This window comes from Panthera pardus, unplaced genomic scaffold (genome assembly GCF_024362965.1).
Source record: "Panthera pardus isolate Hobbes unplaced genomic scaffold, ASM2436296v1 HiC_scaffold_18, whole genome shotgun sequence".
In the NCBI taxonomy this organism is placed as follows: domain Eukaryota; kingdom Metazoa; phylum Chordata; class Mammalia; order Carnivora; family Felidae; genus Panthera; species Panthera pardus.
This window is the reverse complement of record NW_026526743.1, coordinates 18,388,003-18,403,118: the sequence shown is the minus strand read 5'-3', so window position 1 is coordinate 18,403,118 and position 15,116 is coordinate 18,388,003. Positions and strand designations below refer to the sequence as shown.

Here is a 15,116-nt window from a genome sequence, read left to right as displayed (position 1 = left end):
GCCTAGTGCTCGCCAGGAGGCGCTTCCCCGAGCCGCCTTCGGGGGGCAGAAGAGCCGCGCTGAACGCCTCGCGTTCGGGTGCCTCGACACACCCCACCCTCGGGCGCAGGTGGCCCAGACCCTGGGAGTCCTTACGCCGAAACCTATCCGTAGTTGCGCGCTTCCGCTCGGCCCTTTAAGAGCGAGCGTGTCCGGAGGCCTAACCTGGGGCGATGGCTGCCCGGGGACTGAACCGCGACTTGGGAAGGGAGGCGGAGAAAACTTCCCAAAAAGAATTCCAACTTTTCCTGGGCCTGATTCCCCTCGGGCGTCCCTAAGAGCGCAGAGCTTCCTTTCCGGAAACTTCACTCGGTTCTTTCAATTATCTAAGTGGAGGGCACAACAGGCCCGCAACGCCTCCGTTCTCCCTGGACGGGAGCCTCCCCCAGCCCAAAGCTCGCTAAGACTCGCCCCTCCCCGCAGGGTGTACCTAGGCGGGTCCATCGCCAGCCGGGCAGAGGGGTGTGCGCCGAGAGGGAACAGGTGCAGGGAGGGACCCGCCCCCCTCAACAGGTGAATCACCCCAGTTAAGCGTCGGTTCTCGTGAGTTACACTCTGCGCGGCTTCGCCAGGGCAGGAGAGGGCCGGACAGGACCCCCAGTCCGCAGGCGCCCTCCCGGCGGGCTGGTCACTTGGTTCCGACCCTCGGGGCCGGAGCGTACCTGGGTCAGCCCACTTCCGGGGAGGGAGGTGGAGGAGCCCCTCCCCACCGCCCACCCCCTGGCCCAGCCCTCTGCTCTCACCCAGTGTACCTGGGCTGATCCATTCCCCAGAGCGCGCAGGGGGTGGAGTGGCTCGGGGAGCCACAGTGGGTCCGGCGAGTTTCTCCCCGAAAGCTGAAGCGTGCTCCTCATCCACGTTATTTACGCTAATTAAAGTCCTGGAACAGGGCAGGGTGGGCTTGGAATAGGGACAAGGAACGGAAGCGGGAAGGGGAGGAGCAAGCACCCCTCCCAGGCTTGGTGCGCGCCGCGCCCCCTACCCTCTCGGTACCAAGTAGGGGACGCGCGGGCCAGACGCGCCCAGACGGCCGCGATGGCGCCAGTGGCTCGCGGGCTCTCCTGGGGGATGGGCCCTCACCTAGCCTTTCGGGGCTGGGGCGCGGTCGTCTTCGTGTGGCTTTTTCTCAACACCTTGTGCACAGGTATGGAGAGCGGGGCCTCTGGTCGGCGGAGCGGCGGGACGGCACTGTAGAAGGGGGATGGATGGAGTTCTACACAGCCGAGCGGGCTGGAGAGCTGGGGGAGGGGGAGCGCCGAGACTAGGATCTCTGGATCCCCAGGGTCTCGGGAAATCTGGGTGCCAGGGTGAAGGGAATTCCCCATTCGAGCCAAGGAACTCTCCCCCGCCCTAGTTCAGAGATAGCAGGAAGTGAAACTCCCCGGACCGCGAATCCTGGAGCGGCAAGGAGAAGGGGACCTTTTGTGATGTCGGGATGAAAGGACCACCCGATCACTGGCAAAGGCCGGGATGGGGATTTGGGCGCACCCCAAGATTTCTAAGACCTGGGGTAACGGAGAGCGGACACTCGAGGGCTGGATCAGACGCCGCCTGGAGAAGGAGTTCAAGAAACAGAGCCCAGGCTTTGGGTGGATGTAGGATTGGGACTCCCCAGGCCCCAGCCCCGTCCATGTTGCAAAGTATCTGCTTAAGGGTCTGGTGGGATGGACTTAACGGACTTGGTGTGAAACCATCTTCTGCTGGCAAGCTTTCACCTGGATCAGATGTTTGGGTGGGGATGTGGAGGGGACTTTATCCTTACCCAAGCACTTTTGGTGTGTTCACTTTTGAGATGGATTAGGGTCGGGTGAGGTGGGAGGCTGATGGAGACACTATGGGGGCTTTAGCTACTCCATGGCAAAAGAGTTCAGTGAAACAAGTCCAAAATTCCACTCCCCTCCCTCGCCCCCCAGTCACAAGACCCCATGGAACTTGGAACCTTTAGTGGTTGTTTTTGCAGTAGGGCCTTGAGTGCAGTGGCCTTGGGGTGGTCTTTGCGCCTTCCTGCTTAGGCCACAGAGAGAGGTCCTTCTCATGAGAGAATGGCTAAGGGAAGAGGGAGCCAAGGCCACACTCTAGGAAGAGGGATGGACAGGACGTGCCAAGAAATCTGGCTGTGTGACCTTGCACTTGCCACTTTAGCCCCACGGATCTAGGAAATGGGCATGATTATCTGAGCAGCCTCTCCGGTCCCAGGGATTAAGGAACAATGTGTGCTAGGCATTCTGTAAAACCATTACACTTGCAAGTGTCCCACTGGTGACCAGTGATGTTGCTCACTCCTGAGGCACTTCCCTGAGCTCACAGAAGCCCTTGCTGACTCTTCCCTTGCCCTCAGCTCCTGCCAGCGCCATCCAGGTGACTGTGTCAGACCCCTACCACGTGGTGATCCTCTTCCAGCCCGTGACCCTGCCCTGCACCTACCAAGCCACCACGACTCCCACGGCACCCATTGTGATCTGGAAGTACAAGTCTTTCTGCCGGGACCGCATCGCCGATGCCTTCTCCCCAGCCAGTGTGGACAACCAGCTCAATGCCCAACTGGCAGCCGGTAACCCAGGCTACAATCCCTACGTGGAGTGCCAGGACAGCATGCGCACTGTCAGGGTTGTAGCCACCAAGCAGGGCAATGCCGTGACCCTGGGAGACTACTACCAGGGCCGAAGGATCACCATCACAGGAAGTATGTTGGGCTGGGCAGGGCAGGGGACGGGGCGGGGCTTGCTTGGGTGGCGGTGTTGGCTCCCTTGTGCCCAACCTCGTGTCGCCCCCCTTGGAAGCTCTTGAGTACCAGTGTCTAAAAGGCTTGATGAAGGGAGGGATCCTTCCTTCCATCCATCCATTCATTCATCCGTCTGTGCTTTATTTAACAACAAAGATTTATTGAGCACCTAACGTATACAGGTGCCGTTTGATGCTGGAAGTTCATCAAATCCTTTCCCTTGTGGAGACCACATTCCAGTGAGGGAGACCAATGAGATAACATGTAGTGTCAAGTGCTTGGAACATAAAATTGGGTAATGAAGAGAAGCAGCGGTTCTAGAATGATACTAATACCAGCAACAATATGTAAAAATGTATATAAGTATGTGCCAAGGCCCTCATCCGGGTTCGTATGGATTAACTCATTTAGACCACACAGTAATTGTGTGAGATTCTATTGTCATTGTATAGAGGTCCAGAGAGGTAAAGCAGCTTACACGGGGTCACAGAGCTGCGATTCTAAGGCGCCCACTTTGGGTCTCATCTCCAAGCTTGTAATCCCTTTACTTGCCCAGGGTGGTCAGCAAAGGGCTCACCAAGGTGGTAACATGAGTAAGCTGACGGGGTGAGAGATTTTCATGGGTAAAGCCTATGACTTGCCAGGCACCTTACATACTTTCTCCTATGCAGTCCTCATGACCACATTTTACACTCTTGGCTTTGGGGCTCAGAGAGGTTAGAGTGGCTGTCTAGACACACAGCTAAGAAGGAGCTGGAGCTGGGATTTGAACCCCGGCAGACTTCAGAAGCCTGGTCTGTAACCATAATGCTGCCAGCTAATAGGAAATGCCTTTTGGGACTAAGTAAGGAGCAGGTAGGAAGTCATCCATTCATTCTTCCGGTATTTATCGAGCATCTGCTAAATGTTAGGTGCTGTGGATGTAAGTGGCGATCAGGACAGCCAAGGTCTCTGTGCTCAAGGAGGTGACATTCTAGTGGGGTGAGACTGGCAGTAAACAAGCAGAGAAAGCGAATTTCAGGGAGTACTAAGTGCTACAGAGCAAGCCAGCTAGGGCCACCTACTATATGGAATGAGTCAGGGCGCACCCCTTAAGACGTTTAGTGAATATGATTTTTGAAGGACCAGACCCTAGGGGTGCCCGGGTGGCTCAGTCGGTTAAGCGTCCGACTTGGCCAGGTCATGATCTCACAGTTTGTGAGTTGGAGCCCCCCGCGTCGGGCTCTGTGCTGACAGCTTAGAGCCTGGGGCCTGCTTCGCATTCTGTCTCCCTCTCTCTCTGCCCCTCCCCAGTCTCTGTCTCTCAAAAATAAATAAACATTAAAATAAGAGATAGAAGGACCAGACCCTAAAGAATCTCGGGGAAGGTGATGGGGCTGTAGTGGGCGAGGGATGAACGCTCAACCCATGTAATGGATTTACCCTTTCACTGTCTTAAATAAGGATTAGAGTTTTAATCTTGGGCATGGGGACAGAGCAGGGAAGGGAGCGTCCCTTTGCAGACCCCGAGAGACCAGGCAGGTGGTGGAGCACACTCCCTCGCTCTGTCTAGACCATGGACAGAAGGCAGGGTTCCAGAGACCCAGTCTGTCAGTCGTGCTTGGGGGAGGGACCCGAACAGCTTGCCCTGACTTTTCATGAGCAGCTCAGCCCAAAGCATCCTGCTGTTCTTGAGGTCAGAGAGCTTCTTGGGGGTTCAACCTGTACAGGCCCCTCCCCTATAACCCAGAGCCGTCTCTGGCCTGGACCAGGCGTGACTACCCAGCAGCCCTGTCCGGATACCGCCAAACTGAGAGTGTCCTTGAAGGCTGGCTGGAATCACGCCTCCTCTGCTGAGGCTAAAACTCCAGAGTGACCCTCAGGCTCTCCTGGGGTAGACTCTTCTTGTTCCAGAGGCCTAAGGTGCCTTGATGCGGGGGTTTCAAGCTGCCTTGACGCGCTCTGTGTCGTGTTTGATACAGGCAGTAATGTGTAAATATCCATTGTGTGTATGTCCTCTCAGGAAATCTGGGAGCCGCGGGAGCTTCCTCCATTTCAGCTTTGAGGATGGAGAAAAGCAGACCCCCTTTTGGTGTTCCTAGGGCCACCAGCTGTCCAGGTTTTAACTGGAAGTTGTCCTTGGCAAACCATAATGGTGTGTCCCTCAGCTCAGGGTGCCTCTGGCTACCCCTCCATTCCTCCTTGCTTTGGGTGACGTGGAGCGCAGGGATGGGAGCCTTGTTTCTACCTCGCCAGGCTGCCTGGGCACGTGTGCCCTCCCCCCCCCCCCCCCCCAGTAGCACTAGAAAGCCCATGGGACCCCTGGGGTGAGGGCTGCTTCTGCCTGATGCAGATAAGGAACCAGAGGCCCAGAGATGTGGAGGAGGCCCTGCTCTGTTCTCAACTGGAGACCCAGCACCTCCTCCTGGCACCTAAAACAATGAGGGCAATGCCCAGCCCGAGTGATGTCAGGACCACACATAGACCGGGAACAGGGTGCGCCTTGCAGGAAGGAGGTGGGCCCGGGCCTTAGAATTGATCAAAAGCAGCTGGAAAGCCATATTTTGTGTGGGTTTTGAAAACGTTATACAGCCTCAAAGAAAACATTGAGCCTGGGATCCGGCCCAGAGGAGCCAGGGGATTTCAACTCCTGGCCTGTGAACTTTGGCTGTAGCCGGGGGTTCCCATCCACCTCTGCAGCACAGGGTAGGGACCCGCCCCTCAGCTCTGGTTTTGGAGACTTGGTTGGAGTCTGATTTAAGGACACAGGTGGAAAAATGATGGGCCGAGAGGGTGTTCCGGAGAATCAGGAAGATTTGGGAGCACGTAGTTCAGCGTTTTATGAGGATTCAGTGAGAATACATGGAAAGGGACCCAGCACAGAGGAAGAGCTCAATAATCAGTGGCTAGATGTGTGATTGTGGAGGGGAGTTGTGTCCTCTACTCCCTCACAGCTGCTCGGAAGGTCACCTTACGTGTAAGGCTTCCCTGGCCACCCCTTAAATTTACACAACTCCCACCTCTGGCACTTTCCGTCTGCCTTCTCTGGTCGGGTTTCTCCGTACTCCTTATCACCGTCTGATACGTGGTATATTTAAGTTTATTTGTCTTTCTTTCCCAGTTAGGATCTGAGCTCCGTCAGAGCCGGGATTTATATCTGCTGTATGTAGCAGTGGTTCTCAAACTTGTCGGTTGTAGGGCCTCTCCACTCTTAAATACTTCAGAGAACTTTGCTTTTATGACTAGCAAACAGAGGAGTTTAAAAAATATTTAAAATGACAATAACCAATTTGTTATAGGTTAATATAAATAACATGCTTTCTTATGGAAAAAGAACCATATTTTCCAAACCCAAGCAAAAACCTTTAACGAAGAGTATGGCATTGCTTTAGTTTTGTATTTTTGCACATCTCCTGCAAGTCTGCCCGAGCAGGAGAAGCTGGCTTCTCAGAGCCGCTGCTGCATTCAGTATACTGTGACAGCACAGGCTTTATAGCCTCTGGAAAACTTCCTGGCAACGCACGAGAGATTGAGTGAGAAAGGCAGATAACACCTTAGTATTATTATGATGATAACTTTGACCTCAAGGACACCTCTGAAAAGATCTGGGGGAACCCCGGGGTCTGTAGATCACACTTGGAGGACTGCCTTTCTAGCACGCCAGTTGCCTCAGGTATGTCCGGAACATAGGGTGCATTTGGTGATTATGTGTTGAATATTGAATGAGTGTATCAAGTGCCTATTTGAATACAGCCATGTGCCCACAATGCTGGAACAGACAGCAGGTGCTAAGGAAGGTGGGCACGAAGAGGGAAGGGGTTCATTTCCAGGTCCTGGCCAAGGCCCCGTGCCAAGCACTGGGGACTCAGTAGTGGCCGAGACAGGCCGGGTTCTGCCTGCATGGAGCCCACATTCCCTTGGGCATGGGGTCACGGAGGGTCAGCCCCTGAGCTGGCTGATACAATTCAGCAGTCAGGTGGAGGTTACGCTTGCAGGATGGACCCGGCCCTGTGAGCGTCTGGGAACCCAGTGCCAGGCAGGTATGGGCCCAGCATCTTGGGCGACGGTGAGGAGGCCAGTGTGTCTGGAGTCTAGTGAGCAAAGGAGAACAGTGGGTTTGAGGCTGGTGTGGTAACCAGTGGCCAGATCTTGCCAAGGGCCTTGTGGGCTGGGGTAAGGTGCTTGGAGCGGCGTAGGAGGACCTCGGCAGGAGGGTTTCCTATAGGCGCGAGGTCTTTTGAAAAAGGAAGAGGGATCAGCTCTTTCATTACTTCATCAGTGGACTGATGCCCTGCTGGGTCTCAGGTGGTGCAGACTGGGGCACACACTTCGTGCCCTCGGGGCCCACATGGGGAAGGGCATTGGGTGTGCGGGTCAGGGAGGTAGGCAGGTCAGCAGGAGCCAGAGAGCCAGAGCAGCTGCGGTGAAAGCGGCCTGGACTCCTGGGGTGGGAGAGGGGGGTGCTCATTTCTGGCCTGTTCCTGTCTTCCATCCTTCAAAGGCCTCCTGGGGAGTCGCCTGGGGTCCCACCCCATCCCACGTGGGTGAATGGCCGAAGGGGTTTAACTAATTAGGGTCTGAGGAGTAGGGAGGAAACCGGATGTGCTGAAAGACTTTCATTACCGCCGTAATTGACAGGCTCCTGGCCCGTGTGAGCGTCCCAAGCCCTGGGCCTGACCTGGAATGTGGGGCTGGCGACTCGGGAACTGGGGGCGGCCCTAGTGTCTCTCACAGCCACTCTTTCCCAGGCCTGGGCGGCTCCCAATTCCTGGAATCTGGCCTATTTCTCTGCCTCGCCACCCCAGCCCCCTGCCCCTGGGTCTATCCCAGGCACTATGGTGGTTCTTGTCGGGGGAGTCCCCTTTGCTGTGAGAGGTGGTAAGACAATGGCTATAAATCTGCAGCCCAGGCTCTGGAATCAGACCATCCAGCTCCACCGCTGACGACTCTTATGACCTGGGTCAGATTAGGTGATCTCGCCAGACCTCTTTTCTCATCTACCGAACAGGAAAGGTAACAGGACCCACCTCACAGACTAGTTGAAACACCCCATGTTAGGTAGTTACAACAGAGCCTAAAAAGCACACCCTTGGTACGAGTCATTTACTGTTCCCGTGGTCCGTGTGTAGGCCTGCTCTCTTACCCTCTTCCCTGACATGCTCTCGGGGAGGCCCTGATGCCCTCCCCCGAGGCTCCCTCACCTGTCTCCTGTTGCAGATGCTGACCTGACCTTTGACCAGACGGGTTGGGGGGACAGCGGTGTATATTACTGCTCCGTGGTCTCAGCGCAGGACCTCCAGGGGAACAACGAGGCCTATGCAGAGCTCATCGTTCTGGGTGAGTGGGCTTGGGCCCTGCGGGCCCGGGAAGGGGGTGGGAACCGGGACCGGGGCCCCTTCTTCAGCCACTTGTGTATGTCTGCCGTCTGCCCTCCGCCTTCCAGCTCGCTCTCTGGACTCTGTCGCCTGCTTCGCTCTCCCCTCATGGCACCACCAGTCACTGGGGCTTCTCTTTGCCCTGCACCCCAGGCAGGGACCCCTCCCCCCAACAATTCAGATAAGCCAGAGCCACACTGAGAGTGGAGAGCGCTGGGGATTCTACCTCTTCCTGGTCTCTGTTTTTAAAAATCTCGAAATTCTCAGAGTTAATTGGCAGGGAGTGAGGAGGGAAGGCTGGATCCTGCTGCCATGCGTGGAAGGGATGCTGCCATTAGCCAGATGCTCTGTTACCGGCCAACACATATAGTCATGTGTGGCGCGTGCTATATGTGAGGCGTGTGCTATACGCGTGGCGCTGCTGGGCTGGGCGTTGCCATCATCACACGTGTGATGCAAGGAAACGCATGTGTGAATGAGCACACACATGATGGGGGACGTGCTCCAGGGTGTTCAGATCACAGCAGAGCTCACGTGTGGGTGACCCAGAGAACGCTGGCCTTTGGTCACATGCACATTCTACATCAGCATTTCCCAAAATGTAGTGTTAGGACCTGCTTAACGCATTAAACAACTATCGAGGCTCGCGAAGAGTTTTCGTGGACGGTTTTGCGGATTATTACAAACTGAAAGCAGGAGGTTTTTTTAAGCACGAGGCACGTGGGCACTCGATCCATTATCCTCAGAGCGATGAGGTCATCGCCCGGCACGGAGCCTCTGGAAAACCCCTGCGCACCTGCGGGAGATGGGGTGCGAAAAAGGCGAATGATGGCGTGGTGTCATTCTGAGAGTTGTAGCCTCGTGGACAGGACCACACTTTGGGAACCGCTGGCTTGCGTGCTAGAACCTCCTCATCGGGGCAGGTGGCACGGAGTATGTGAGGTCTGTGGGGGAGAGCTTTGTTGACGCACAGCTGGTGTGTGGGTGCCCCGGCGGTACGATGCTAGTGGGACACAGAGCAACCGGCGGCACCAGCTGGGCCATGGAATGTGCGTATGGGACAGAGTGTGAAATGAGACGGAACTCAAGGCCACGCTATGATTTTGATGGCCTGTTGGCACTTTTGCCTTCATGGGCCTCTTCCTTCGTATCAAAAATATGTGTTTTATGATTGCATTGCTGTAAATTCATTATTATATATTCAGTGTTACTATATTTTTTTCTTCAGATTTTAAAATAAAATTAAAACATTTTCATGGGCCCTCGGGCACTGTGCCTCCTCTGCCTGATGGAACAGGACTGTCCCTGTCACATGACATGGAGCCCTTTGGGGCGATAGGACCCGTGTATGTGGAAAAGATGGAGTGCCCACACGGAGGTTGAACCTTCAGAACCACGGGACCCTTTGGGGCAAGAGAATTCCCCATGGCATGAGAGAGTGGATAAATTATGTGGTGGAAGCCTTCTGGAAAATAGCACTCAACTGGTGGGGGGCGCGCGGCAGGAACTGTGTGCCAGGACCCTCCTGGGCTACCAGCCCGTCTGCTTCAGGACACCTTCACCCTGATGAGCCTGGAGCTTGGCTTCAGGGTAGGGGCAGGCTGGGCTGGCCCCTGCCAGCATAATCTGTCTTTCTTTTGTCCCTCCAGGCAGGACCTCGGGGGTGGCAGAGCTCTTACCTGGTTTTCAGGCGGGGCCCATGGAAGGTACGGGGTGGCGTCCCCCCCCCCCGCCCCCGACACCACTTACCGCTGCTAAGTATTCTCCCCCACCCTAAACACTGCTCTCTGTGGACCCCCACTAACCTCACCTGACTCCAACTCCGTGGCATCAGGTGACCTGGCCCTGGGATTTGGGGTGGGCTGGGCTGGCTGAGCATGGGCCTGGGGTGTAGGCAGGGGGCTCCTGTTGACTGGTGCCTGCCTTACTCTTCTAGAGACGAGGATCTGGGCAGCTGGCTCTCTGTCCCTTCTCTGAGGCTCCATCCTGTTCTTGCTCCAGCCAGGTCACCCCTCATTCTCTGCCTTCCCTGATGAGCCCAGTGCAAGCTCCCTAAATTCAGGACTGGCCTGGGTCGTAGAGGGCGGGCATCCCTCTGCTGCTGCGCCCCGGCGTCTGGCACGGAGAACCCAGCAGGGGGCTGCAACGTCCCCAGCAAGTTTCACAAACAGCTTCGCCCCACCCGTGACTCTGCACTGCCCCGCTGTGCCTGTGTCCGCGTGTCCCCGTGTCCTCCCAGGCCTCCTGCTCATGGCCTTTTCTCCTCCCTCCGCAGACTGGCTATTTGTGGTCGTGGTCTGCTTGGCTGCCTTCCTCGTCTTCCTCCTCCTGGGCATCTGCTGGTGTCAGTGCTGCCCCCACACGTGCTGCTGTTATGTCAGGTGTCCCTGCTGCCCGGAGAAGTGCTGCTGTCCGGAGGCCTGTAAGTGCCCCTCACACGCCCACCCCTGCAGGCCTCTCTCCTGGCTTCCAGGGGAGGAGGTAGCCCTCTGCCCGCTTCCCAGGACACTGTCACTGTTCTGGAGGGTTTGAGCAATCTGGAACAAAGTGGGCCAAGGAGGATCTGCTGTCTTCAATGCTCATTTAGATTTTCACTTATTTGGAGTTGTTTTGAAAGCATAATTTATGCACATGGTTAAAAAAAAAAAAAAGGATTCAGATAGTGCAAAATGCCATTCACTGGGAAGAAAAGCTGCCTTGAAAAACAAAATCTGCAATGAAAAAGTAAGACACCAGACAAGGTTTACAGCACTGTATAATTTACAAAATTTTAAAAGCCCACGTCCACAAAAGCACTCTGGGATTGACGCGGATGCCGTGTTTAAGGCCATCTCTAGCACATCAGAGTAGGTACGGCTGGGGACGGAAGGGGAGAGAGCAAACAAAACAGGAAGGGGGAAGCAAAGAGAGGGAGTCTCCCTCTTGCCACTGGCCCAGCTCCTCTCCTCAGAGACGTGAGCGCTGCCAGTTCCTTCTAGAGCGTCCAGGTACGGCAGTGCCCCTCCGCACTTCATGGTGAAGTGGCAGGCGGCTGTTGTGGGCTTAGGCAGGTGGAGATATAAGGCCTGGCTGGACAGGTCACCTGCTTGGAAGCCTAATGAGCCACCTCCCCTTGTGTGTCCGGTACTTAGCGCGGGGCTCAGCCTACAGAAAATGTTCCTCACCCACTAGCTGTCGGACATGTTGCTGTCAGCACTGGTAATGACTAAGGGCCAGGAAGCACCTTGGAGCCCTGGCAGTGAAACTGTGTGACCTCACACAAGCAGCACCCACTCTCCCGGATGGTTTCCTTCTTTGCCAGGTCCCCGCAGAAGGTGTTTGAACATGAAGGGAAGAGTGCGTGTGAGCACCCAGCACAGGGCTGCGGCTCAATCCACACTGGCTAATTTTATGACATTGAACTCGGCAGTGAGCAACCCGGTTCCTCAAAGTATTGCTGTCCTGAGGAAAATCCGCTGCTCTCTGGAGGCTGCTGGCCATCCTGTTTCTCTTGTCATTTTTAGTTGAGAGCTTCGTATTCAGGCAGGGGGTGTTAGCCCACATCACAGGTGATGAGAGACACCCCCAACCCCCCCTGCCGGGGCTGCATCCAGGTCTGCAATTACCCCACTAACTAAGGCTGGGGCCACAGTGGCAAATGCCTGTCCCCAGGCCATGTTCTTTCCATCCTGAGACCCTGATACCTCAGAGAACCCATGAACTCACTGCCAGGGGCCCCGTTCCTTTGGTCCACAACTGCCAGCTAGTAAGAAGTTGGTCCAGTTCCCATGGTTAGTTAGGGAACTGCCAGATCACCTGAGCTACCGAGGGGCTTCTCCTGGGGGTGCTGAGTGCTGAGCTTTCTGTTTCCAAACTGAATCAGAGGAGGGAGCTTTCTGTGCCTCCCATTTCCCTGTCCCAATCCCAGGGAGGAAGCAGCCTCCTGGGGCCCAGTGACTCTGACACAAGAGCAGCCACCAGAACTCAGCCTCTTGCCTGGGGAGGAAGGCAGCAAAGAGGATGTGCCCTTGAGCTGTCCAGCCTAGAATCAGGCGGGGGGTAGGGTGGGAGTGGCTGTGGCCCTCCGCCACTGGAGGTACTTGGTTTGCTGCTTGGCTGAGTCAAGTGAACGCTGAGGCTCCCACGCTCTTGCCTCAGACTGATTCCCATTGCATGTGGGCCTGGAGGACCCAGCAGCCATGCGAGGGGAGTGGGCATGGGATTCCTCCCCAGATGATGCATTTTCTGGAATGGTCAAGGGAATACTTGAATCCAGCTAGAGAATCTAGCACATGGGCTTTACCTACAGGGGCTCCTTTGCGCCCTACTGCTCTGTAAGGACACAGGCCCAGGGTGGCCACATCTCCTGACAAGGTGGTTTTAGAGAGCTGGGATTTTATGTAAAACCTTGTCAAATGTTGGCAAACCATCATACAAACACGCTGGCTTGCCAGATGGGGGCCCCCCCATCTGGTAGCATGTGCTACCAGTGCACACAAGTGCCTAGGGAAGCCCCATGGCTGGGGGATCGGGAAGAAGGTCCAGGCATATGTTCCTCCAGACCCTCTGACACAGCAAAAAGCGGCATGGCTCCTGGCCACCTTCTCATATTGTGTGTCCTTCCCAGTGTATGCTGCCGGCAAAGCCGCCACCTCAGGCGTCCCAAGCATCTACGCCCCAAGCACCTATGCTCACCTCTCCCCTGCCAAGACCCCGCCCCCACCAGCCATGATTCCCATGGGCCCCATCTACAATGGGTACCCTGGAGACTTCGACAGGAATAGCTCAGGTGAGGCCTGGGGGAGCCAGGAGCAGCTGGGCAGCGGGTAGGCTGGACATTTGGGTCCTAAGGGGTCTGGGGCTGGAAGAAAGGGGATTGGAGGCAGGGGAGAGGAGGCTGGATATGGGTTGCTCCAGGTAGACAGCCACTGACAGTCATCTCCCTCAGTTGGTGGCCACAGCTCCCAGGTACCCCTGCTTCGTGACACAGACAGCAGTGTGACCTCTGGTAAGAACCAACTGTTAAAAGATTGGACATGCCTTTAGGGGAGGGAGCTGGGTCTACATCTGCTCTTCTAAACTGATCACCTCCATCTCCTGTCCTTAGAAGTCCGCAGTGGCTACAGAATTCAGGCCAGCCAGCAGGACGACTCCATGCGGGTCCTGTACTACATGGAAAAAGAGCTGGCCAACTTTGACCCTTCTCGACCTGGTGCCCCCAATGGCCGCGTAGAGCGGGGTGAGTGGGAGCCTTGGGGTTTGAGGGGTTCCTGAGTGGGGAGGGAGAACCAAGTCTCCCTGACCCCTGCCCTGTGTATGCTTGTGGCAAATCCTGGGCACAGTCCCTCCTTCCTTGCCACAGCCACAGCCACAGTGAGAAGTGTACGGGACCCTGCATGTCAATACTTAAAAAGATGAGAAGTTTAGGGTCTTCTAGAAAGTGTATGAGCCAAATGGGTGACACTGCTGGGCCCTGGAGTTCCTGACCTCCCAGCAGTCAGTGACACACCCCCACCTCCCCTCCCCTACAGCCATGAGTGAAGTCACCTCCCTCCATGAGGACGACTGGAGATCCCGGCCATCCCGGGGTCCTGCCCTTACCCCAATCCGAGATGAAGAATGGAGTCACCACTCCCCTCAGAGTCCCAGGCGGTGGGAGCAAGAGGCCCCCATGGAGCGGCCAGGGAGTGGCTGGGGGGCCGGGCGGCCCCGTGCACGATCTGTGGATGCTCTGGATGACCTTACCCGGCCAAGCTCTGCTGAATCTGGGAGGAGGTCTCCCCCAAGTAGGGGGAGGAGAGGCCAAGCGTATGGACCTCCCAGAAGCCGAAGCCGGGATGATCTCTATGACCAAGATGACCCAAGGGAATTTCCACACTCCCGGGATCCCCACTATGATGACTTCAGGTCTAGAGACCGCCCTTATGCTGACCCTAGGTCCCGCTACCACCGCTCCCGGGACCCTCGGGAAGATAGCTCCAGGTCTGGGGACCCCCAATATGATGGGCGTTTATTAGAAGAGGCCTTGAGGAAAAAGGGGCCAGCTGAGAGGAGGAGACCTTACAGGGAGGAAGATGAGGAGGCCTACTACCCTCCAGCGCCTCCCCCTTACTCTGAGACCGACTCCCAGGCTTCCCGGGAGAGGAGGCTTAAGAAGGTGAGTGAACAGCCCTCCCTGGCTTTAAGACCCTTCCTGGACTCTCCTCCAGAGTCCCCAGCTCACACCCTCTTTTTTTCTCCCTTGCAGAACTTGGCCCTGAGTCGAGAAAGTTTAGTCGTCTGATCTCACGTTTTGTATGTACCTTTTGTACTTTTTTTTTGTTTTTTGTTTTTTAATTTGAGGGACTATTGATTATCTTGCCCTCCTAAGTCTAATAAAACTTATCATTACAAGGCCTGTGTCTAGAGGGATGTGTTTGTTTTGCTGCACGAAGTGGGTAGCCGGGAAGCTGCTGCGTCTGTGTGTGTGCGTGCCTGCGAGTGTGCAAAAGGCCATGTGTCCAGTTTTCTCTCAGGACTTGCCTCCTGGGCCGGGAGGAAAGAACCGGGTCTGCCTTCCTCCCCAGGCCGGGAGTACGTGCCCCACGCAGGCTCCGCCTGGGCTTGCGTGCGCGCCCCGGCCCCGCCCAGACGTGCGCATGCGCCCCAGTCCTCCGCCTTCGCGCACCTCCGCCCGGCCGCCGGGAGCGCGCGCGCGCGCTCCTCTCCCCTTCAACCCCGTTCACCTCCCCGCCCCCCCCCCCCCGACCTACTTTACTTCTCCAAACCCCGCAGCCTGCCTCGTCCCGGGCGACCGGAGCCCCTCCTCCGGGTCCCCTGGCGTTCCATCTGGGCCCGCGTTCCACCGGTTGGCCTGTCGGCGGGTGCCAGGCGGAGGCGGCGACGGCGACCTCGCGCCCCGCCGAGACCCGGGCCCGCGCGCGCCCGCCCGCCATCCGAGACACACAGCGCGCGCGCTCCCCGGGGGCTGCCCTCCCCCCGCGCGCGTCGGCCCCGGGCTCGCGCCGCCGCCGCCGCCGCCG

At 56.6% G+C, this 15,116-nt stretch overlaps 1 protein-coding gene across 2 annotated transcripts; it reads left to right on the top strand.

Moving 5' to 3' along the window:
- Nucleotides 1-915: 915 nt before the first annotated feature.
- On the top strand, nt 916-14,488 carry LSR (lipolysis stimulated lipoprotein receptor). Of its 2 annotated transcripts, XM_019423067.2 has the most exons (10): nt 916-1,183; nt 2,378-2,722; nt 7,958-8,077; nt 9,765-9,821; nt 10,391-10,537; nt 12,722-12,883; nt 13,043-13,102; nt 13,202-13,333; nt 13,626-14,251; nt 14,342-14,488. In XM_019423067.2, exons 1-10 carry the CDS (start codon nt 1,075-1,077, stop codon nt 14,375-14,377), a joined length of 1,794 nt encoding a protein of 597 aa, XP_019278612.2. In that variant the 5' UTR covers nt 916-1,074; the 3' UTR covers nt 14,378-14,488. The 2 variants fall into 2 exon arrangements, with proteins under 2 accessions (XP_019278612.2, XP_019278613.2); XM_019423068.2 differs by lacking the exon at nt 9,765-9,821.
- Nucleotides 14,489-15,116: the final 628 nt, after the last annotated feature.